The sequence below is a fragment of the Furipterus horrens genome, unplaced genomic scaffold (assembly GCF_987537825.1).
Source record: "Furipterus horrens unplaced genomic scaffold, mFurHor1.1.pri manual_scaffold_12, whole genome shotgun sequence".
Taxonomy (NCBI): domain Eukaryota; kingdom Metazoa; phylum Chordata; class Mammalia; order Chiroptera; family Furipteridae; genus Furipterus; species Furipterus horrens.
The window spans coordinates 26,025,958-26,051,821 of record NW_028327182.1 but is presented as its reverse complement, the minus strand read 5'-3'; the positions used below and the strand labels follow the sequence as shown (position 1 = coordinate 26,051,821).

At 38.6% G+C, this 25,864-nt stretch overlaps 1 protein-coding gene and 1 pseudogene across 1 annotated transcript; both read left to right on the top strand.

The window, feature by feature from the left end:
* The first annotated feature begins 5,173 nt into the window (after positions 1-5,173).
* LOC149995969 (ubiquitin-conjugating enzyme E2 variant 1-like) lies at positions 5,174-5,616 on the top strand. The gene is made up of 2 exons (XM_090258321.1): positions 5,174-5,343; positions 5,469-5,616. Exons 1-2 carry the CDS (start codon positions 5,174-5,176, stop codon positions 5,614-5,616), a joined length of 318 nt encoding a protein of 105 aa, XP_090114447.1.
* A 1,681-nt stretch (positions 5,617-7,297) lies between these two features.
* LOC149995968 (transcription factor BTF3 pseudogene) lies at positions 7,298-8,265 on the top strand (annotated as a pseudogene).
* Positions 8,266-25,864: the final 17,599 nt, after the last annotated feature.

The window sequence follows — 25,864 nt, the reverse complement described above, 5'->3', positions numbered from 1 at the left end:
ACTACTGTTTATTTGTGTATTCCCCATCACCCAAAGTAAACCAAATAAACTGGATGGTCATAATATTAATTTTTTAAAGTTTCATTGAATTTATTTTTAAGATGAAGAGTTAGCTAAGGTAGCTCAAATAATTTGGTGGTTGTGTTTTTTATCTGAAAGAAAATATAACACAACAGACACCTTGTCTCTTAATAAGTACAATTTTATATATCCAGTCTCTAATAAACAGTAACCTATGCTAGCATTTCTGTCTACAATTTCCCATAAGATTTTATCTATTTTGAGATACGTAATTTACTTAAGTCTAGACGGTGCCTAGCGTTTATTCAGTCATAGTTCTAACGTTTGATATTTCCTAATATACATTTTTCTTTCCCTCATTATGACTTATTTCTTGCTCGTTTTGGTTTCATCAGAACATGTCTGTGAATACTACAGTGATACTTTTTTTGCATTTCATACTATACATATTTCCTTTTGTTTAAGTTATCATTTGCGATTACATTCTGTTTCACATTAAAAGTTTAATCTTTTCTATGAAGCCCTTCTGCTTACCCACTCTACTTTTTCCGTCTGACTAGCAGCACTTAATTGTTTCTGATGTAGGGCCTTCTTTATTAAAAGGAAGTCTTTGGTTTGTTTCCCGCCACTTCATATTCTTCCTTAGTTTTGTTATTAACACTTCATGGTTATGTCTTCTTGTGTAATAGGATAGCTTACCCCAACAACAGATGAAATCATAGTTCTTGGAAGTAGTTAGAACATTATAAACTTTGTCTTAAGTGAGACATCCTGTCCAAAAGTTTTAAGCCCCTGTTCCCCTAGTGTTTTTAACAGCCAGTCAATTCCATTGGATGGTAATAGCTAATAGCTGGCAATAAATCATTCAATCAATCAATCTGTAAGATGCTTTGTTAAACAAAGTTAAACAGGTTTATATTTCTTAGATTTGAGTGACTCTGTATTGTGTATATTTTAAGTGACTACAGCCAGTATTTGTCATTCATTCTCTTACAGAAAAAATATGCCAGCTTTTTTTTTTTTTTAACCAAGCATACAAATTCAGCACAGCAATGAAGCCAATAACAGAATCAAGGAATTTTCTCTAAAATGTTCTTCAAAATAAGCTCACCTACCTTATAGAAATGCTAAGTACCAATTGAGACATCAACAGCAATCCTCTCAAGCAGAAAAGTATTAAAAATGGATGGAATAAGAATAATTGAAAAGTCACTGATTTGGAACTGAGTGTTGTCAAAAGTAAAGGGCTAGTTTGTAGCACTAACATATTCAAGAAGATGATGCTCAATTGTTTTCAGTGACAATCAGCAGGAGGGAATCGAGCACCTCATGACAATTATTGAATTCCTGCCAGAATCTGTTATAACATTACCTTGGGGGAGGCAAGATAAGAAAAATTCTAGCTAAGAAGCTACATCAGGAAAAGTAGAAAAGTGAGAGAGACTTTAACTTGTGAAGCTATCTGCTAATTAAAAGTGCTGTACTTTAGGAGGGAGGGATAATTAATATAATATTGAATGCTTGGTAATTAAAAACAGGATAACTTTTCTTAGAAAAAAATTGATACAAAATATAATTTCTAAATTTTAAGGTCAATATTACGTTACAGTTTGTATTTTGTGGTTTTGAAATTATTTGGCAAATAATAAACATTTTACCTAGTGTGTTAAGAATAGCATACAAATGGTGAAAAAGATATGAAGTACAATTTTTAACTTCGCTCATTTTATTGAATACACTATGTAACTAGGTGAGGAGAATAAAAATTTAATAAGAAAAAACCAAATGAATTATGTATGTAACAAACTAATAGCAAAAACTTTAGTAAATAAGTATAAATTACAGTAAACTTTTCCCCTGGCTGGTTTGGCTCAGTGGATCGAGCGTCGGCCTGCGAGCTAAGTGTCGCTGGTTCGACCTTCCAGTCAGGGCACATCAGAGAAGGAAAACTCTGACTCCAAAAAAAAAACCTCCGCTGCCTTGCGGCATACCTCTTCAGGGGAAAGGCTAAGGGAGTAAACCCCGACAGAAAATCTGGAGCCGGAGTCCCTAAGGCGGTTTGACATTGTAGTCAACACCGGCAACTCCTGCGGCGCACCTGAAGCCAAGCTGTATTGACTCCGTCTTTCCCTTGGACCCTTCAGCTGCGAAGAGAGGGGGGGTCTGCTGCATGGGCAACAGCAGACCCTCCATATCACCCTGCCCAGGCTCTGTAGCTTCAGCTTCACTGGAGAGGACACTCCAGCGTCATCGCAAGATGTCGATTTAACACGGGAGGAGACAGATACCGTGTCACTCCCGAGTCGGACTGCACAACCATTCTCGGCGGTGCAGGTAGACTCTTAAGGAGCTACACCATCGTCTCTCGAGACGGACGGCTGCCGATGACAGTAAACTTTACCAGGGTTAAACCTGGATCAGAAAAACACTATACCTTTTAAAATAGAGGGTATTAATTAAAGTATAAAAAGAATATTTACTGAACTTCAAAAATTTAGAATATGTAAAATACATTTAGTTTTAAAGCAAACTTTATGATTCAATAATTTCTAATTATAAAGTACCCATAAATTGTAATTTGGAAATAATAATTATTATGCTGAAAATGAGTAGTATCCAGAAGTAGAAATTTATTAATCTATAAGTTTATAAATATTAGTGAAAAATGCTAAATATTATTTTTAGGAAAAATAATTAGGATAGATGCTTGATACAGATCAGAGAGAGAGAGAGAGAGCAAGCCATAGTAGGAGCAAATAATTTAACTTCATAGAGAAAAAATTGAAGATGTAAGGTAAAGAATGGAAACATTGAGTTTGAGAGGTTTAGGTATTCAAGTACTTATTCATATTAATTGAACAAAATATTTTTCTTGATTTGGCAGGAACTATAAATAAAAACCACTAAATGTTCTTGAAAATTAAGAAATATATACATGTGAATTATATATTGTAGAATTATGTGTCACTAAAAGATTATTTAAAATCCCTTTCTTTCAATTTGGTAAGTGTAGACCTTGTTTCTTGTAGACATTGTTTGCATTAGGAAACCTTCAAACCACCACTCCTGCTGTATTCCCAACCTCTCGACATTGAAAACCCCTATAAAACCAGTAAATTCTAGAATTTTACAATTGACTAGGGTACAGAGATGGTTTGGTGTAATACAGTCACTTTATTTATTTTTATTTTTTATTGAATTTGTTGAGGTGACATTGTTTAATGAAATTATATAGGCTTCAAGTATACAGTTCTATAATACATTAACTTTATATATATTTTTTGTTTACCACCCCAAGTCAAGTCTTATTCCATTACAATTTAACTCCTTTTACTCTCTCCTACCTCCTGTCACTCTACTTTCCCCATGGTAGTCGCTATATTGTTGTCTGTAATTTACAAATCAGGAAAGTGAGGTAAAGGCAAATGAAATTATTTAAAATTATCTGGTGATTCTGTGATTCTGTCTAAATCCTATGTATCTTTAGAGGGTTATCCATATTTCAACCTCTTATTCTCGTTTTAGAATTCATTGGGGTGTTACTGGTTAATAAGATTACATATGTTTCAAGTGTACATTTCCATGATACATGATTTGTATATTGCATTGTGTGCTCACCACCAAAAGTCAAATCATCTTCTGTCACCATATATTTGAACTCCTTCACCCTTTACTACTTCCCCCACCTGACTTCCCTCTCATAACCACCATACTGTGGTCTGTCTATAAGTTTCACTTTACCTGCCTTGTATTTTAATCAGCTGAGTAGCTCTAAAATATCTGACCTGTATTTCATGACATCAATTTGTTGCTCTACTTATTTATGCATTCATTGGTTGTGTCTTTTGTGTCTTGCATATGTCTTGACTAGGAATCAAACCCCCAATGTTGGCATATTGGGACAGCTCTCTAACCATCTGAGCTACCTGTCCAGGGCTCATTATATCTTCAAGTTTTAGGACCTGCTAACTGTTCGTCCTTCTTCTTTCATCTCTATCTTCATTTATCACATGAGGAGATTCATTACTTTGAAATAGTTCCAAACATGCTTCTTTGCCCTACAACACAATGTATGACCACCACCAGTTATTGTAGTTAACATTTCTAATCTTAGGAACAACAATTTTCTACATTGTGGTCCTATCCTGCATTTTTCTTTCATCTTTTACACATAGCACTCCAAACAATTACATGATTTATTTATCATTTAACACACTTCATATTTATGCATTACATTCTAGATAATTTCAAAATAGCACTTCCTCCTAAACACGTGCCTGCATAAATTATCTTTATACTTAAGTGCCTATCTAAAAACCCTCTTCTGCAAGGAATTTGTCTTATTCTTCATGAAGATTTGTTGTTTTTACTTTAATATACTGCACTGTTATGTTATACTTTATTTCTTCTACATTTTTTATAATAGATTCCACATTCTTGTATAATTTATGTTTATGGGGTTTTATCATAAATTTACTAGATCTTTTAATTCTCCAATATTAAAATAGTATTTTAAAAAAAATCTGCAGTAGCTATCATGAGGATATAATAGGAATCCTTTCTCAGGGTTTTTTATCAATGTTAGTTGAATTAGTACTACAACAAACAGATTGTGATCCCTATAAAATAATCAATGTTACTATTATTACTTTCTAATTTAAATAAGGCTCTGAGTAAATACTATTCCACTTTTAGTTATAAAAATTGGTATTTATTTACATAAAGTGAAAAGAAAAACAAATGCTAGCAAAATAAAAATAGGAAGCATATACCCCAAATTAATGGCATACAAAAGGTTAAAAATGCATAGTTTACCAAATTTAAGAAATGCAACCTAAGAAAAAAGGAAGCACAGTTATTTAAAATGAGCAAATATAAACAAGGAAGCAGCAACCAAACATGAACACAAAATATATTTCAAGTGATTAACCAAAAGTATATAAAATTGCTATTTTAAGTATAATGAAAAATACATAGATGTCAAAAATAATATCACTCTGTTAGACATTAACCTCTACTTTGTACATTTAAGTAAACCCAGAGTAAATAAATATATAAATGTTGAAAACACTATTAATTTGAATTTTATAAATTTGTAATATTTATTATATTAAATAAAAACTTAACAAAGGCGGAGCGATAGCGACGCAAGATGGCAGCCACCACGGGCTCGGGAGTAAAAGTCCCTCGTAATTTTCGACTGTTGGAAGAACTCGAAGAAGGCCAGAAAGGAGTAGGAGATGGCACAGTTAGCTGGGGTCTAGAAGATGACGAAGACATGACACTTACAAGCCGGACTGGGATGATAATTGGGCCTCCAAGAACAATTTATGAAAACTGAATATACAGCCTTAAAATAGAATGTGGACCTAAATACCCAGAAGCACCCCCTTTGTAAGATTTGTAACAAAAATTAATATGAATAGAGTTAATAGTTCTAATGGAATGGTGGACCCAAGAGCCATATCAGTGCTAGCAAAATGGCAGAATTCATACAGTATCAAAGTTGTCCTGCAGGAGCTTCGGCGCCTAATGATGTCTAAAGAAAATATGAAACACCCTCAGCCACCTGAAGGACAGTGTTACAGCAATTAAAAAAAAAAACAAATCACAGGCCCACCCTTTCCCCCGTTCGATTTAAGCAGTCTTCATTTTCCACAGTAGTAAATTTTCTAGATACGTCTTATAGACCTCAAAGCACTGGAAAGGAAGCTCCCATTCAAAGGCAATTTATCTTAAGATACTGTAAATGATACTAATTTTGTCCATTTGAAATATATAAGTTGTGCTATAACAAATCATCCTGTCAGGTGTAACCATTGTCCACATAGTTGAACTTCTGGGATCAAAAAAGTATATTTAAATTGATTCCCATCATAACCGGTGGGGCACATCTAACTCAACTGTGAAAAGACACATCACACAATCCCCTTGCTGCTGATTACCTGGCCTGGGGTCTCTGCCTTCTCCCCCTCTCCTCCCCCCGCCCTCCTTCCCTGCAACAGCCCTCCAGCTTGGGGTGGCTTACTAGAGTAGATGTGAAGGTTTCAGGTCACAGCCTGTGGGACGACTGCTGGGTGTGTGTGGGTGCTTCGTGTGCACCCCTGGTTTCTTTTTTTAAGTCTTAAATGATGTCCCTCCCCACTTCCAAGCCAGCATCCTTTCCCCGCTCTCTACCACCACCCTTGGCCGAAGAATAGATTGTAACACCCTCTGCTCCCCTCTGAAATTGGCCTTTGGCGAGGAATTCAGGGCTTTCCCCATATCTTCTTCCCTCTCCCCCACCTTTATATCGAGGGGTGCTGCTTTCTCCTTACTCCTCCTCAAGTCCCTTTCTTCATCGTCACCACCCAACACTTTCCACAACACTCCCTTGCTTTGGCCAGAAGCCATCAGGTAAGGTTGGAAAGAGTCTCTGATCTCCCTTGTTCAGTTTTGGAACCACACTGATTTCCTCTCCACCAGCCTAGGAGATGGGTCCTCAGCCCTGCCCGACCCCCTGCTGTCATTGTCAGCTGATGCGTTGTTTGTTTGTTTTTTAGCTCAAGAAGGCCACAGAAGACATTGTGAGCACACGTGATCCCTCTGAATGAATTTTTTTCTGTTCCTCTAATTGCTTGTGCTTTTACAAATTGAAGTTTTAAAACAGGACTCTTATTTGGTCATCTTTGCAATCCATTTGGGTCTAGTTTGGAATCTGACAACTGGAACAAAAAGAACCTTGAATTCGGTGCATACTTTGGTTTCGGTGCTGCAGCCTCTCGCGGTCCTCAGCAGGGATTAAGAAAGAACTCGGTGTGCACGGCAGAACCCCAAAATTGGCGGGCTTGATTCCTAGCTAATTGCTACGATTTTCCACTTTTCTGTTCAGGACCACTAAACGCTGAGATGTGGGTGCATACTGAAATAAAAGCAGTTCATTGTGTTCTAAAGGGTTTTTTTTTTGTTTTGTTTTTGTAATTTAGTGTTTGTGTAAAATCACCTTTTAAAAGCAGCAACTATCAAGTCTGAAAAGCACCTGATGTTTCCATTAATCTTTTTCTGGGGAAAACCTAAGTTGTAAAGATTTAACATCCTGTAAGTAAAGTTTAACATAACAGTATTCCATAAGCAGCCTTTTTATTGTCAGACCATTGCCTGATTTTAATATAATTTTTAAAAAGTGTGCGTTAATAAAAAAAGAAAACTTAACAAAGGCAAAAATTACAAAAAGCAAGGTCAAAAGTCATAGTGACCAATAGAAAAATATTTTTAGAGCTGCCATCTTGCATCCCCGCGTGTGCGCGCTTATTTTCAGCTGGTCTGCCAAAGACCCCCCTGAGCACCAACCCTAGTCCCCCGCGCGGCCCCGTTTTCTCTCCAACAAGATGAAAGAAACTATCATGAACCAAGAGAAACTCGCCAAACTGCAGGCACAAGTGCGCATTGGTGGGAAAGGCACTGCTCGTAGGAAGAAGAAGGTGTTTCACAGAACAGCTACAGCAGATGATAAAAAAACTTCAGTTCTCCTTAAAGAGGTTGGGGGTAAACAACATCTCTGGCATTGAAGAGGTAAATATGTTCACAAACCAAGGAACAGTGATCCACTTTAACAACCCTAAAGTTCAGGCATCTCTGGCAGCGAACACATTCACCATTACAGGCCACGCTGAGCAAAGCAGCTGACAGAAATGCTGCCCAGCATCTTAAATCAGCTTGGTGCAGACAGTCTGACCAGTTTAGGGAGACTAGCTGAAGCTCTGCCCAAACAATCTGTGGATGGAAAAGCACCACTTGCTACAGGAGAGGATGATGATGATGAAGTTCCAGATCTTGTGGAGAATTATGATGAGGCTTCCAAAAATGAAGCAAACTGAATTGAGTCAACTTCTGAAGAAGATAAACTTGAAGAAGTTACTGGGAGCTGCTATTTTATAATATGACTGCTTTTTCAAATTTTGTTTATGGATCTGATAAAATCTAGATCTCTAATATTTTTAAGCCCTAGCCCCTTGGACACTGCAGCTCTTTTCAGTTTTTGCTTATACACAAATCATTCTTTGCAGCAAATTAAGCTGAAGAAGCCTGGGAATAAAGTTTGAAACCAAGATTAATAAAGTTCTTTGCCTAGTATACTTTTCTTTTATTTCATTGACAATAATTTGTACACAGAAAGCAGAGTTGTTTGTAGAAAGCTAATCATGGCATGTAATATGACAGATAATCTTTGATGGAATTTTATTATTAAAGATTTAACGTGATAGTATAACATAAAATAAAAAGAAAGAAAAATATTTTTAATTCATGTTATACATGACATTGGGACAAAAGTATATTTTATCAAGTATTGAGTAGTTTTATAGTTGTATATTATAGACAAATTATGTGCTTATTTTTATTTTTTTTACTTCAGAATGAAAGATTTAATATTAATACTATTTTTTATTGGAACAAAGTTCTTCAAATACTTCACAGAATATAAGGATGAACTCACATCATCTAGATTTTCTTCTATAACTTTACTTCTTATATCTGAATAGTGTGTTTAAAAGAAGAAATGTATAAAATGTGCCTTTAAAAGAAAATAAAAATGCAAAACAAAGTGCTCTATTACGTGGGAATTCTTTTTCTAGTTAATTTTATTAAATCCCAATTGAGATTATATTTTATTTATTCATTTATTAATCCTCACTAAGGATATGATTTTATGATTTGTTGGTTTGAGAGAAAGAGAAACATTGATGTGAGAGAGAAGTATCAGTTCCCTTCCATATATATTCTGACCTGGCATCAAAAATACAACCTAGGAATGCACCCTGATTCTGGGAATGGAACTCACAACCTTTTGGTATACAGGACATGGCTCCAACCAAATGAGCCACCCAGTCAGGGCTATAGAACATATTCTTTATCCTTACACCCATCTATGAGCAGATAGGTTTTTTTTTTTTTTTCTGTATTTTGGCTATTGTAAATAATTCTTCATTGAATGGAGGTAGAGGGCATATATATATTTTTAAGTTAGTGTTTTCCTTAATTCAGGTAAATATCTAGAAGTGAAATAGCTAAATCACATGGTAGTTTTAGTCTTAACATTTTGAGAAACCTCCATACTGTTTTCACCAACAGTAACAAGAGTTCACATTCTCACCAACACTTGTTATTTGTTGCTGCTGTTTTTTGTTTGTTTTTTGGTAATATGTGGGGGGTAATAACTACCATTGCCCCTGGCTGGTTTGGCTCAGTGGATTGAGCGTCGGCCTGCGAGCTAAGTGTCGCTGGTTCGATCTTCCAGTCAGGGCACATCAGAGAAGGAAAACTCTGACTCCAAAAAACCTCCGCTGCCTTGCGGCATACCTCTTCAGGGGAAAGGCTAAGGGAGTAAACCCCGACAGAAAATCCGGAGCCGGAGTCCCTAAGGCGGTTTGAGGTTGTAGTCAACACCGGCAACTCCTGCGGCGCACCTGAAGCCAAGCTGTATTGACTCCGTCTTTCCCTTGGACCCTTCAGCTGCGAAGAGAGGGGGGGTCTGCTGCATGGGCAACAGCAGACCCTCCATATCACCCTGCCCAGGCTCTGTAGCTTCAGCTTCACTGGAGAGGACACTCCAGCGTCATCGCAAGATGTCGATTCAACACGGGAGGAGACAGATACCGTGTCACTCCCGAGTCGGACTGCACAGCCATTCTCGGCGGTGCAGATAGACTCTTAAGAAGCTACACCATCGTCTCTCGAGACGGACGGCTGCCGACAAATATCTACCATTCTAAAAGGTGAGATGATGTCACATTGTGGTTTTGATTTGCAGCATTCATTGGATTGAGAAAACTCACACTCCAGACTAGTATACAAATGACAAAGTCTCTTTCAATTGATGTTTTAGTTTGTAAATGCTTAGACATTATCTCCTGTCCCCAAAGCATCTTTTAAGCCCCCATGAGAAGAGAAAGGGGTGTGACTAGCAGTAGAGAGAAATGTTCTTCACCACTACTGCCCATGGAGAGCTTGCATACTCTTGATGAACTCTTCCTGGGAAGTCCTGGTGAAAGAATGAGAGGCAGACTGACTCAGATGCATTGCCTGGTGTACACTTCCAGTCTCTTGGTGATGGTGAAAGAGAAAAGAGGATTAAAGGGAGTTTACCAAACTGGCAAAAGAAGCACATAACATCCTCTATCTCCTAGGTTCTCATCTCTGCAATATTATATAAGCTTTGCCTGAACTAAGGAAGAGTTCGAAGTAGAATATAATACTCCACAAAATAGTAGCTTAAAAATACTTGCACACTGAAAAGGATCAGGTTGTAGAGAACAGACATGGACGCAGGGGAACCTTTGCCAAAAGACAATATTGAGACAAACTCTCTTTTCCATGTCAGGAAACTGAAGTTCGGAGGGATTTAAAAAAAAAAAAAAATCACATAGTAAGTATGTCAGAATCTGGTCTGTCTCTGTCCAGCGTTGTGTTCTTCACCAGGGTGCTAGCTTTTCTCAAACACGAGTCATACATATAATGACTGTGTATCTTTGTCTTCCTGAAAGAGTCCTTGTTCACATCTATGCCTGGTGCAGTTTTAATATTGTCCACTTTGAAACTCAAAAATCACCCAGCTTGGTCACTATCCATGAACCACTGTGACAGAATGGTTCAGGAAGCTTTTTAAAAGTGTGGATGTCTGAGTCCCACTCCAGATCTGGAGGTTGGTTCAAGAATATGTACAGGTATTTTTAAATTGTTTTGTGGAATCTTCAGGTGAGCCTCAAGCCCTCTTAATGTGATAAATCATTTGTCTATGCTATTCTGCCTTCCGCAGAGGCCCAACCATGTCCTGAGAAGGTATCAGTATCCTCGCTAGATCAAAAGGATACTCCCAGACAAGTAATCTCCCTGAAGCCTCAGAAAATCTGAGTGGTCTCATGCTGGCCCACCTGCCAGGACACACCTCCTTCAAGCCTGCCCCTTCACAGTGTACCTCCTAATCCTTCCCAAAGGCAGTAATTTCCAATTAGTCCTGACTTCGTCCAAACATGCACCATGCTAATTCGAGCAACCTAGGTGTGAAAGAAGGTGCTATGGTTCTCAACCAGGGCTACCCGCCTTCTATAATGGCAGCCCAGGCAATCCACCTCCTGGACACATCTCCTGTGCAACAATCACAACAACAGATGTCCTGTCTTTGCTTATTAAAGGTCAGCAATAGGAATCGCCTCCGAACGAAGGTTATCTCTCATTGTTAGCAAGTTCTTGGCTACACCATAGAGTGCCCCAAATATGATTGTTTTTCTTATTGGCCTGATCATGTTAAGGGCAGAGTTGTCTATTTCTCCACTGACGAGAACCAAATTGTCTTTTAACAATTTTCCTTTACAATGTTGACCATGTTTTTCACCTAGACTGCTTTTGTATCCACTACTTATTATTCCATAGTGGTGACACTGTCATTTTTCTTTAGGAGGAGGACAGGAGTATGTTGATTAGGTTATCATTTTGTCTTATGTCATTTTGTCTTGAATTTGTTTTTAGTTTTGTATTACAATGGGTTCATCATTTCCACTCTGTGAAGTCACTCAGGAACCTCACTTTGCCTTAGAGTACTTTCAACATCTCTGCCAGTGTCACTTTGAAATGGGATGAGCTTGTCCTTACATTCCTATCAGCTATTCAAGATGAGGGCCTACCATTGAGCAAAACAACTGCCTCTCTGTAACATTGGGTTGGCCACTGAACCTGTTGATTTTTTGAGTTCTCAGTTCTAAAAACATAGGGGTTTGATGCTGGAAATCAAGGTTCCTAAACGGAGGTGTGTTCCCATGCCTCTCGGTCCAGGTGTTCTATGACCTGAGCTGGCGAGCTGAACTCGCTAGCGCTGACAGTCTTTGACTGATCAGGCCTCAGGGTTTCAAAACATCCTGTGACTTAAGAGAAATCTTGCTGAGTTCTCCATCCTCCCTGATGTTGACAAGGAAACCAAACAAAGGCAAGCACAGGTAGTGCTTAACCCTGCGTGCTTTCTGTTAATGTTTAAGGAACAGTGTGGCCGTTCCCATAGTCTTAAAAGAATAGATGATTGAATTCCTGTTTTTTGTTTTTGATAGGAAACATTCTTTATAGTTGTTGTAATCCCAAATAAGTAATTGTATATTGTAATCAATATCGGAATGTGCCTGTGAGCTCATTCCTTACCCTCCCTATTGATTTCTATACTTGTAAAACTCAATAAAAGGAGAGGTCTTTGCGCCGCGCGCTGCTGACCTGCCAGAGCATGCGGCAGCCCTCCAACTGACTCATTCTCCTTGCTGGAATTACTTCCGTGCCCTTGACCACATTTAATACAACAGGGGTTCTTTGAATTGACACTTCAGGCACAATAAGGTCAAGAAGAGTCTGTCTCTGCTTTTACTCTTTCCAACTGGAATGTCTTCCCTATTCTCTCCATGGGTCTTAACCTAATTTCTCACCATGAAGATGCCTTTCCTAATTCCCCAGTCCACACAAATAGCTGCCTCTCCAACTGTTGGGCACTCTGAGTCAGTGTCATACCCCTAGCTGTCTTACACAAGTCTTGCTTCTTAGGCTAATCTTGGAATGGAGTTTCTATTGCCTTCCTGTAATTCCCTAGGGCTGTGTCAGTCCACAGGTATGCTTCACAGGGAGTGGCTGCTTGACTAGGGCATGGGTCAGGATGGCCAGGTATGGGGGCACAGGGAGGGTCTTCTCTGCCTCCAGCCTCCTCTCCACAAGAATCTCCAGAGCCTCAAGTCACATATTCTATATTAAGATCTCACAAATTCCTGGCAGGCTTCCTTAGCACTTCTCTACCAGAAACCAGTTGGTTCGGTTAGGAAAGATGATGAACAGTTGGAGCCAATGGAAGTGATGGAGGGATTCTGAGACTGGAGGGCTGAGGAAATGGTATCCCAGAAGGCTGGGTTGACATAAGCCTAGACTTGGTAGGCAGAACCTGGCTCTGGACCTCCTGGTCATTCTGCCTCAGCACTTGGCCTTTTTCTGATCTAGATAAAGGTATCAGGGGACTAGAGTTCAGTGTGACTGAAAAGAGCAGCATGAATCAGGCCCGAGAGGCGTGGCCAAGGTGGAAGGGTTCTGAAATCAATTTATGTTAAATTACATTTTTTCCCAAAACTTGGAAGGCTTTTTCTTAAAGCCTCAGAAGTGACAGGCTGTAAGAAATCTTGTCTCTGTTGTGGGAGAGATGAGGGAGGGAATCCTGATTACAATATTTTTGAGTTCTGTTTTCTCAGGGAATGAGAGAGATTTTCTGGTCTCCTGCTGCGGTCCTGGGCCCCACACGACTGCTTTTGCAGTCCATGCCCCTTCTCTCAGGGACTCAGAAGTGATGGGTTAAGGCTGTGTTTTAGTTGCCAAACAGAAAAAAAAGCTTCAGAAAAACACCCAAGAGACCTAAGAGAAGAAACAGCCTGGCAGGACTATGTACAGGACAAGTGACTAGTCAGTTCCAATTTTTATGCCAGCAGCTGTGGCAAAAACTCCCAAAAGAGCTGGAGAAAAGTCTAACACCATTTGACGATCGGGGTCTAATGGTTGCTCCAGTCCCAATATACCTCGACTGGACCAAGATGATAACAGGCTGATATCACTGAAGTTTACCTCAAGAAAGGCAGGAACAGCAAAGCCGGTCCCCAGAAGAAGTCTTAATAGATGTGATCCTGGGGAAAGTTCTGACAAAGAACTCTGCCACTCCATGCCAAAAAGTCCTCGACTAGAGGTAAATGAAATCAGACTGACACCAGTAAAGTTCACTCCAACAAAGACAGGAGCAGAAAAAACAGGTTCTTTATCCCCCAATTTTCTTCTATGATGTTATTGCTGACAGGTTCTGAGTGATTATCATTGTTATTAGATTAGTATGGATTTGGATTGAATATACATTAATAAAAGCTAAGTGAATGGCATGGTGACCTGTGTTGCCTCACTGTTATTCCTCAGTGCTGATGTCACCTGTAGGGCTGGTGGTCATGCAGGTGGCCTGGCACTTTCGGTTCCCCAGGCCCAGTTCAGATGACCCAAGTGGGGACTGAAGGCTGCCTTATAGGAAAGGCTATATTGTGAAACATACGTTGGTGGCCTTGGAGCATGAAGGCTCCTCCAGCTCCTACATTTGGCAACAAGAGCATGATGGCAAGAGGCTGACACCTCATCCCAGCAAAGGTGGAAGCAGAGAAATCAGTCCACAGATGAACACTCAAGAGACAGCATCCTGGGGGAAGGTCTGACAAAGACCTCAGCTGATCCAGCCTTAAAAATCAGCGACTGGAGCATGGTGGGAACAGGATGGCCCCACACAAGCTCTCTGGCTGAGACACTCTGCAGAGAGGGCACAGGTTTAATGGCCTAAGGCAGCTAGTGCCCCACTTCCTTCATTGACCCCCCACTGTCCACCACCGGCAATTACAACTTGAGCCACTCGGGCTGAACCCTCCTCAACCAGGAGCTTCCTTCCATACTAAACAGCCATGGGCGAGGAGCCTCAGAACTGAGGTTTCTGATGGGAGGCACCTCTGAACATCCCAAGGCTGGAACTGGCCTGGCAGAAAACCTGATGGGCCTGTTCAACCCTTTAGAGCAGAGATCCGTACCTGGTCATGGACCCGTAACTGGTCTGGATCTGTTACAAACCAGGCTGCACAGCAGGAAGTGGATTTGAAGGAAATGACCTTGAATCCTCCCAAAACCATCTCCCGCCTCACCCCGCAGTCTATGGAAAAATTGTCCTCCACAAAACCAATCCCTGGTGCCAAAAAAGTTGGGAATCATTGTCATAGAGTCACTTCTTGAGCAAAAGAAGGCAAAGTCTGCACTCTGTGAGCCAAATAGGATCCAGGAGAAAAGAGAGGGTGCAAAGTGGCCTTAGCAGAGGCCGCCCAGTCTTCCAGATGGGGTCCCACCCTGAGTCACTGCCAGCGGCACCAACACAAACTAGGAGAGTTTTTGAAACTGAACGAAGCAGTCTGGGGTAACCAGGCAGCCTTTAGTCTGAGGTCTAAAAGCACAATAGGGAGACTCAGGAAGTCCTGCTCCCTGGACAGCTTTGTTGAGAAGCAACCCCCTTTCCCTCAGGCCTCACCCACTTTCTTATTCCCAGCCTATCCATCCTCAGTGGGGCCCTTACTGATCAATAAAGTATAATTTTCTGTTGAAGCCAGTATTTGACATGAAATCCAGTTGTCCAGTGTGAGGACCCCAACATCTAGGTCCCTTGAAGTATATCCCCAAAAGGGGACTTGGGCCTGTGAGACCTTCTGCCTCTGAAAAGGACCCTTGGGTGCAGCTCCTGCGTGACTCCTTCAATGACAGCTGTGTACACTGGGGCAGAACTCGGGCTGAAACCCATGAGTACTCCCCTGTGGTGGGTGTGTGTGTGTGTGTGTGTGTGTGTGTGTGTGTGTGTGTGTGTAGAGGTGGGACTGAGAAAATGCTGTTTTCACCTATGGATCCACCCCTCCATCTATCGATTTACTCAACAAATATTTGTAGAGTAAATAAATATTTTTGTAGCTTTACATATTTTGGTGACTGAGGTGATTGAAGCCCCTCTTCTCAAAGCGTCCACACATGAACAGACAAAACCGTCAGCAATATAATTTGAAATAATGACGACATCTATAAAGAAAAGCACAACAGGATAAGAGGAGAGAGTGATGGGGGAGTGCTAGGTGACACAAGGTGATCAGGGAAAACTTCGAGGAGGAGAATTTTCAGCGGAGATGTGAGTGGCGGGTCATGTGAGGAGATGGAGGAAGAGGGTTCCCGGAGGGTAACGCAGCGAATGCAAAGACCCTGAGGCAGGAATGAGGCCGCCTGCGCCAGGACCAGCAGCGGGGGGAGGAAAGGGAAAAGGATGAAGATGTGAGGGGCGGCCCCATCCATAGTGGGCCCTGTCAGCCATGGTGAGGAGCGAGGGTCTTTTCTTAAGTGCGCTAGGGGCCCCGGGTGGGCTTAGAGCAGGAGCGTGAAGTGACCGGGTGCAGGTGATAGAAAGACACTGACTGCTGTGTGCCAGGGCACTGAGGCGCTGGCTGCCCCCAGCGGATGACGCGGCAGTTAAGGGGACAGTTGGTCCTGGGAGTGGGGGAGGGGACATAACAGACAAGAAAGAACACCCAGGCCCACCCGCCTCAGCAGCTTGTGGCCCTCAGGCCGGGCTGAGGACAGCACACTGGAATTTAAGGGTCACAGCACAAGATCCTTGCTCCTCCCTGATACACGCCCTTAAGGCCACGGAAGGTCCTGACCACCTAAGAGGTTTCCTGAACCTGGGTTAGGGGAAAGGAAACACACGCCCTTGGGCACCCAGAAATGTCCCACTGTGAGCCTCAGTTAACCCACAGAAAACAGCTAATGTGTCTTCCTGCATTGACCGGCCCCTACGGTCCACCGCTGGAAATTAGATCCTCAGTGTCTCTCTCTGACCCTCGCTGTGACTGAGGCTGACTTGTGGTTACCAGCAGGGGCAGATGGTTCGCAATTGCCAAACCTGAGGGAAACAGACTCAGACTCACCTAGAGATCTAGGGAAATTAGGGATTCCCTGCACCTCTACTGAATACATTTTTAAGGTGAGGTCTGGACATGTGCACTTTTAAAAGCTCCCTATAGCTACCAAGGACAGGGGAACATGGGAATGTGGAAAATAAGACCATGGGATGCAATCAGCAAATTCCAAAACATAATGAAAGGCAAACAATGTGATTTTTCTTTGCAAATACAAGGTGGTGACGCACACACACAAACACACACAAATTTAATTATAAAAAACTATTTATTCTTACATGTTTAAACTTCATTTAACTTCAAAGTATTCTCCATTTGATGCAGTACACATATTGTGGAGGTCTCTCCACTGTTCAAATCAGTTTTTGAATTCATTGATTTTTGATGCCTTGTAGTGCTACAGCCATTTTTTGTTTTTTTGTTTCACCTCTTCCTCATCAGCAAAATATTTCCCTTTGAGGAATTTTTTCACCTGGGGAAACAAAAAAACATTGCTCAGCAAAACCAGGTGAATATGGAAGGTGGGGCAAGGGGGTCATGCCATTTTTAGTCAAAAACTGCTGAACATTCAGTGTGGTGTTAGCAGGTGCGCTCATAAATCACTCATTATGAAATGGGTGAATGCATTAAGTCTTCAAAAAATTTCACTGAAGCCAAATGCAGTCTCTCATAACAATACCAGCTGGTACACTGATACAGACAGGTTTCTTGGACATTCTTCTAGCAGGGGAAGCCTATACTATAAGTTTCCCACCCTCCAGAAGATAATTTCATATTTTGGGGGCCCCCTCACAAATTACAGAGTAGAAAAACATTGTGCTCACCCCCCCGCCCACTCACCCAGGACAACATCAAAATTACAATTAAACTACAGAACAACCTCCTTGAAGAATAGCCTGAAGAGCAGTTAAACAGAAGTCCTATAGAATTAGGGAGATTCAGAAGAAGCCACACTGATAATTGCAGGGGGATTGAAGATGCTAAAGAGGCAGGCCTTTCTCTCACAGTGTGGCAGTTAAAAAATCAATGGTGAGAGGATATCTGGGCTGCAGAGGTCCCCTCTCAAGGAGCAAGGGTTCCAGCCCCACTTGATGCTCCTCAGCCCAGCGTTCCAGTCCAGGAAGAGAAATCCCCATCACTCCTGGCTGTGAAAACTGGCAGGGATTGGAGCTGAGTGAAAGAATGGGCTGTTAGCTGGACTCCCAGGTGTTCCTTTTATGGGGACATTGCACAACTTTGTTCACTGAGACATTCACTTGCTCTGACCTCCAGTGTTGGGGCAGGTGCTTGAAAAGCACCAGGAACATAGAGGGAGGAACTGCATTGCCTGGCTTCAGAGCAGGGTTGGAACAGCTTCCTCCCAGACAGAAGAGTGGGCAGAATCCACTGTTTTTTTCATTGACCTTCCTCCCACCTACCTTGCACACCTGTCAATAATTTTTTTCAATGTAAATGGTTTAAATTCTCCAGTCAAAAGACTTGTTTCCACTGATACACAAATGGATAAAGAAAGGATGGTACATGTTTACAATGGAATATTAGTCATACAAAGGAAGGAAAGGAAGGAAATCTTGCCATTTGCCACCATATGGATGGACTAGAGAGAAGGTAGTAAACTCAGTGACATAAGTCAGACAGAGAAAGACAAGTAAGTACCATATAATTCACTTATATTTGGAATCTAAAACACAACACAGATGAACAAACAAAACAGAAACATACTCATAGATACAAAAAACTAAGTGATGATTGTCAGATGAAAGGGGAGTCAGGGAGATGGATTTAAAAGTGAAAGGGATTAAGAAGTAATTAAGACAATGCCAGTTACAAAATTAGACAAGAAAATGTAAGGTACATCATATGGAATACAGTCAATAATATTGTAATCACTACATTTGGTGTCAGATGGGTACTAGACTTTATAGGGAATACCACTTTGTGAGATATATGAATGTCTAATTACTGTGTTGTAAGCCTGAAACTAATATTGGGTTGGACAAAAAAAATCCATTTAGTTTTTCTTTAAAATAAAGGACACCTTTTTTTCACTTTCACAAATAACTTATTGATTTGGATATTTTGAGTATATTTGCTGTCCCCTGCATGGTATAACATTGATTGTTCTCAATTAATATTGCAATTTGACCTCGGTCAACTTCAAGTGGTCCACCAGATGATGGCACATCATCCAGTGAGAAATCTCCAGCAAAAAACATTACAAACCACTTTTAACTCCCTCGATCAGTCACAGCACCTTTTCCCTACACTGCACAAATCTTTTTTGTGTGTGTTTCTGTTCTGTTTTTACATTTCTTTAAATAGTAAAGTATAATATGCCAAAAATGTTGCATATTTCCTTCCATCTTCAATATTGAAATGGCTACACAAATATTCACCAATTTTGATAAGCTTTTTTTTAATGCATACTGATATGACAACTGTCACAGAAAATCTAACAAAATTGTTTAGAATGAAGTTAAAAACAACTAAGTGGTACTAGAGCCATCTTACAGAGAAAAACAAGCAAACATTTTGGCCAACCCAATAGAATATTGTATGTCAGCTGTAATTAAAAATAAAAACACATTTTAAGGAACTGTAAGAAAGTAAAAGAGAGCAAGCACAGAATAAGAGATATAACCACTGAATTCAATGTGGGGGTTCCTATCTACATTATAATTCAAATCAATTATTTCAAAATCAGGCAGTCAGGGAAATTTGAACATGGTAGTTAACTTATGATATGAAGGAAGTATTTGTATGTGAATGTTTGTTGATACCACCTGGAAATAATTAAGAAAACAAAATAACTAAATAATGAATAATGTTAGATTAACATTTACATTTTGATTCATGCTCCCCTTTAGAACAAACTTAATTTTTGCTTTTATTTAAATATAAACGAGAGCCCTGGGAAAACATTCTTGTAGAGAAGTATGCTTTCTTATAGAAGCAGATTTCTATGTCCTGAATACACATGATTTTTAAATTCACAATGTTCTACTTAGCTAGAAATACTGTTATTTTTTAAAAAGAAAATTAACTATCATTTTCACATTGCAGTTGCCTTGGGAAGACTGATATAGTTAATACTGTAAGACTTTTTTTTTTTATGTTTTCTTGGCTTCACTGGCATCTGGTTTCTACTTAATGCATAGGTGGTTCAGAAAAAAAGTATGTCTATATATTAAAAGCTCACTGATGATCAAACATTGACTATGAAATACCAGATACTGAAATGCTTTTCTTTCACTTTCTCTTAAAATTTGCTTCATTTCAACTGCTCATCTTATTTAGTTTTGAATTTTCTTAACTACTTTCTAAAAAATATTGATTTTCTTCCCTCCAGACATTACTTTTGCACTCTGAATTAAACCATGTATGACACTAAAAAGGTCTTGAAAATGCATTCTCCTTTAAACAATATGCTTCCAGTAGGGATCTAGGAAGAAATACATTTCTTTAATTTTTTATTGCAATTTTATCCATTCATTTTATGTTTATTTTAGTCAGTTTTCTAAAAGTTAATAACTATTGAAATATATTAGAACCCTTATTCTTATTTTGTATGAAATAATATTTTTAAAAAATAATTTATTTATTTGTTTCTTTCTTTATATTATTTTATTAGAGAGAGGGGAAAGGAGAAAGAGAGGGCGAGAAACATCACTGTGTGGTTGCCTCTCACTCGTGCCCCCAAATGGGGACCTGACGTGCAACCTAGTAATGTGCCCTGACTAGGAATCAAACCAGCGACACTTGACTCGCAGGCCGACACTCAATCCACTGAGCCACAGCAGCCAGGTGAAATAATTTTTATAACAATTGTTTACTCACGTATCTTAATCTTAGTTATCAAGGGAATAAATACAGGGAATGTATATTCTTTACTTATGCACACATGGAGATAGAATGTGCCATGTCAACCAAGGTGAACATATTCTGGTAGCAGTAAATACTTCTTCCTACTGACTTCAATTCTTGAATCAATTTCCATTCTGCAGAGGAAATTGGGAACTTCACGATGGATGATTTACCATGCTAGCTATGGGATTTTTATTTACTTCAGCAATTATTTGATAATTCTTATTCATGTTTCCTACTAAAATACCATTTATTTATATGACACAGGAGAAAATCTTTGCATTCTAGGACTTAACATATTCAAGTAGGATGAAATCATTTAAATTATCAAGCACACTGTGTGCGTGAATATAAACAAAAAGATAATGAGAACATCAGAGAAATACCTGACTGGGAAACAAGAAAAGCAAAGTGTTGAGTGGCTAAGAATTATTAGCTGGATAATGATATATATGATTGTAATAATGATAATGACAACAACAATTATTACTACATATTTCTTAATTACCAAGTTCTATACAAAGTCTTTAAAGTACTATGCATTATTACCTATGTATTCATATAATAACCCAAACAATTCCATGTGTTAGATTCTACTATTATACACTAAATAATTAAATTTACCAGTCTGGAAAATTGTGATATGGACTCATTTCTCTGTTTTTTACTTCTAAATCCAATTAAATTTACTGAAATAATGCAACACATAATTATAAAAGAGTGTTGAAAATTAGAAAGAAGGTCTTGTCCCACACCTTGAACAGTGGTGGGCAGAAGAATTCTTGCTTCTAGGGGTAGACTGGGGTTGATCCACAGCTATGTGAGCATGATCAGGGTCCCACATCAAGCATGGGACAGAAATGGCCTAATCCACAGCAACACTAGTGTCAGTGGTGTCTCAGTCATACCCTGATTAACACTGGCCTGTGTATGAATTCATTCCCCCACCACACTGGCAGCATCTGTGAGCCAATCTGCTGGCACAAGGCTAGGAAGTACACACTATCTTTAATAGGGTGACTGCCTATTGAAATAGAAGAGTTAAGTAAGATCAGGAGCCTTTTAACATAATATCTAAAATGTCTAGTGTACAATAAAAAAAATTACTAGTCACACCAAAAACCAGAAAAAAACACAACCTGATGAGAAAAGGCAATCAAATGACATCAACACCAAAATGGATCTAATGTTGAAATAACTGACCATATTTTATTTTATTTTTTGGCCTTTTTTATTGTTATTCTTTTATAATTTTCCCAACTTTCCCCTACTGCTCTTCCCTGCCCTACCCACAACCCCACTCCAAGAGTCAACCTCAATCCTGTTGTCCATGTTCATAAGTCACTTTATATGTTCCTTGCCCTTCTTTTACCTCTTATTTCCCAGCGCCCTACCCTCTGGTCACTGTCAGTCTGTTCCTTGTTTCCATGCCTCTGGTTCTATTTTGCTTGTTTGTTTGTTTGTTTTTCTCATTAGGTTTATAAGTGATATCAGATGGTATTTATCTTTTACCACCTGGCTTATTTCACTTAGTATAGTATTCTCCGGTTCCATCCATGCTCTTGAGAAAGGTAGGAGCTTCTTTCTTTCTGCTGCATAATATTTCATTACGTAAATGTACTTACCAAATTTTAAAACAGCCACCAAAAGAATATTTCAGTAAAAATATCTTGGTTTGAGACAAATCAAAATCAGCCAAAAAAAGAAGTTACAAAAATGAACCAAATGGAAACTATGTAACTGAAAAACTACAGGAACTGAAATGACATGACTGGTTGAATGGACTTAACAGTAGCATGGAAACGACAAAGGACAGAAGCAGAGACTTCAAAACAGAACAATAAAATTCATTCCACCTGAATAGAGAAAATAAAATGTAAAAAACCTCATGGATTTGTGAGATAATAACAAAGTGTTAACACTGGTATCTTTATATAATCAGTCTCAGAAAAAATGTGGTTGAAAAGTACTTGAAAATATAATGGCTGAAATCTCCTCAAATTTGATGAAATACATAAAATATACATATCCAAGAAGCTGAGTCAACTACATATAATGTAAACCTAAATTATCCATACTGTTTCACCCACCATCATAATTAAAGTTATGAAACTTAAAGATTAAAAAAATATCTTAAAATCTGGGAGAGAAAAATCAATGCATTACATATAAAAGAACACCAATTTGAGTGACAAAAATTTCTTGACCATGAATGCCAAAAGAAATAGCTAATTTTTGAAATGCTGAGTGAAAATAATGTTACCTGGAAATACTTTACCTGAGGAAATTACATTTCAAGAATTATGGTTAGTGAAATAAACCAGGCAGTGAAAGACAAATACCATGTGATCTCACCTAATACAAGAAACCAATAAACACAAACAAATGAGCAAAATAAAACTAGAGGCATGTAAACAAGAAGCAGACTGTCAGTGACCAGCGGGAAGGGGGCGGGGGAAAAGGAGGAAAAGAAAGAGAAGGGTCTAGTCAAGGAACTAGTATGAATGACCGATGGACGTGGACAACGAAATGAGGGCTGAATGTGAGAGGAGGGTGAGTAGGGTAGGGAGAAGCAATGGGGGGGGGGGGAATGGGACAACTGAATAGAAAAACAATAAATAAATAATAAATAAATAAATAAACTTATTTGAAAGAGTTTTTTCAACAAAAATGCAAGAAGTTCTTTATTTTATAGCAATTAAGTTTATAATTTTTTACAGGTTTGAAATGTTTTTGCATTTTTGTTGAAAAAACTCTTTCAAATTTTTATAAAAATATTCTTTTTATTGCCATTCACTTAAATATTTTATTTACTTATAATTTTTAATCAATCTGAAATTTATTTTTTTATGTTGTGAGATAGCATATCTATTTTATTTCCAAATGAATAACCAATTACCTTATTTTGTTGAGTTTTTCATTATTTTCTTCCTGATCTGTAATGAAACCTCATTCATGGATCAACTATTCATGTGGGTGTGGATCTGTTTTTAAACTCTGTTATGTGTTCCATTGTTTTATTTTTCTGTAGTTGCTGAACCCTTTAAGTCATGAACCTTAGATCTGGATTTTATCTACTTATCTTGCTCAGTATGTATTAGGATTCCTGCACCTGAAAATTTATTTTACGTATTTCTGAAAAATTATTATCCATTATATGTTTAATATGTCATTTCCCCATTTTCATTCTTTCTTTATGTAAGTCTAATTGTTGTAGAAGTATGTCAGAACCATTCACTGTTATTAACTCTATCCATCATATTTATGAACATATTGTTCATATTTCTATACTTCTTTGCTGCATTCCATTTTTTGACTAACATATCCCATTCTGCTAATATCACATTTAGTTGCATATAATTTATTATTTTACCTATCTGCCTATGGCATATATTATTTCAGTTATTGTATTTTTTTCTACAATTTTTGTATGGTTATATTTGCCATTCACTTTGTGTTTAGATTTTTTGTTTTTATTGTCCAATTTTAAAACTCTCAGCTTCAATTTTAAGTATTCTATCAATTGTCATTTTATTTTCTATAATGAACAATTCTGGTATTAAAAATCCTGTGTGTCATACATCAGGGGAGAAGCACTATTTGGAAGAAATATTAAGAGCTTTATTTATTTTTTTCAAAATGGATGTTACGTTTTCAGAATTGGGGGTGTTTACTTAAAAGTCCACTGAGATTTCAGTTTTATTCTTGGGATTTCCAGTATCATGTAGGGTTTATTGCTTTAAATAAAAATCCCACTTGAGTGGAGGTCTGTGTCAGCATATTTTTTGAATAATCCATTTTATTAGTGTTTTTTACTAAACACCAATGCGCACAATTACATTTCCTTATTATTTTTTTTTTCATTTGTTGTGGTTTTATAGTTACCTTAATCACAGGGCATGGTCATTCTAAGAGATTCCTTAAAGCTATCTGTATTCCAGACATTCTGTTCCTTATTTCTCTTGTGAAGTAGTTGTTAATTTCCCCTTGATAGTCAGTCAGGATCAACTAGCCAACCTTGTAGTTCCTTTCTTGGCCTGCTGTTTCCAATGCATGAGGAGCCTGAAGTGATCAGACGTCAGTCTTAACTTCCTGTTTAGTAGAATAATTTTTGTGTTTTCTAGTGGAAGCCTTCTAACTGCTGGAAGTAAGACCTGTAGGCCAACAGAGGATAAAGACACGGGGACAGAAAACAAAAATTTCACTACTGGGTCACTAAGAATCATTGTGACTGGTGCCACTCCCATTTCCACTCATGATTCCTGGACCCATGATACCTTGTCATAAGAAAAATAGCACTACGTATTGGACACTGATTCAGAGGATCTACAGCCTTCTGGAGGACCTTTCCTTGGCCCTGCAAAGTATTGTCACTTAGTGCTGTAACTGAGTCTTTGAAAGACCTTTCCATCATTCCATCAAGCCATTTACTTCAGGGTAGTAGGAAACATGATAAGACCAGTCAATTCCATGTTCGTGGAGAAATTGTCTCTGAATTATTTATTTATTTATTTATTTATCTATTTTTTTGTTTATCTATTTCTTTTGCTGTGAAGTGAATTAGTTGACCCAAAGCAATGCTATAGATCATGCTTAAGTAGCCAATACCATAGGTCTGGGGAACAAAGCTATTCTGATTGCTGCTTTGACTCTCTTGTCCATTACTGTAACCACACCCTGAATGCCACCACATGACTCCTCAATTCTGCAATTGAATTGCTCCCTTGCATTTCGGTTTCCCATTTCAGCTACTGCAGCTCCCACTGTGACATTTATTCTACCTACAGAGAAGAGCGATTACAAAGCTCTTCAAAGATGCTGGTGTTCTCCTCATGAATTTATTTTTTATAGTATTAGTAAAAGGTATGTCTACTCGACTCTCACAGTATAGGTGATTAGGTCTTAAATGACAAATCCACTCTGACATTCTAATCTCTGTAAGTCTTTAAATTTGTTCCTCCACATAAAACCAAGTCACTTCTGTCTATTCTAGTTTGCTCTCATTGGGCCATTGTTTGGTCTATATTTTAGTAAATAACTAACCAAATTGTTAGAACCCTTTTTGACTCTCATGTGGCAACATTAAATGCAGAATCACTGTATAGTAAGTTTATGTCAATAAACCCGGACTGATTTAATTTATGTTCCTTTTACCATTATCCCAGACCTTTAATATACATTCCTTCACGTATTCTTTGGATTTCTGTTTGTATAAATTAGAAAACACAAGTAGTTCTTTTGGAGTACAATACACTCTTCCTGGGTCACACATTGTACCTTATCTTTCTGCCTGTCTTAGACCTAATTATAAGTCTAGAACCACAAAGATATTTCAGGGCAGGTCCTGAGGAAAATCAGCATTGTATTACATGACTTCTAACTTGGGGAGGCCACTAGAGTTGCATTACACAATTCAGGATTATCCTCTCAGATGGGGTAGGAAGGCCAATACCACTGGGAGTAAGGAT

Excerpts from the sequence above, each read along its gene's own strand:
- LOC149995969 (XM_090258321.1), top strand. The coding sequence starts at position 5,174 with ATGGCAGCCACCACGGGCTCGGGAGTAAAAGTCCCTCGTAATTTTCGA. Across the intron at positions 5,344-5,468 it reads ATGATAATTGGGCCTCCAAG|GGTGGACCCAAGAGCCATAT; the intron begins AACAATTTATGA and ends TTCTAATGGAAT.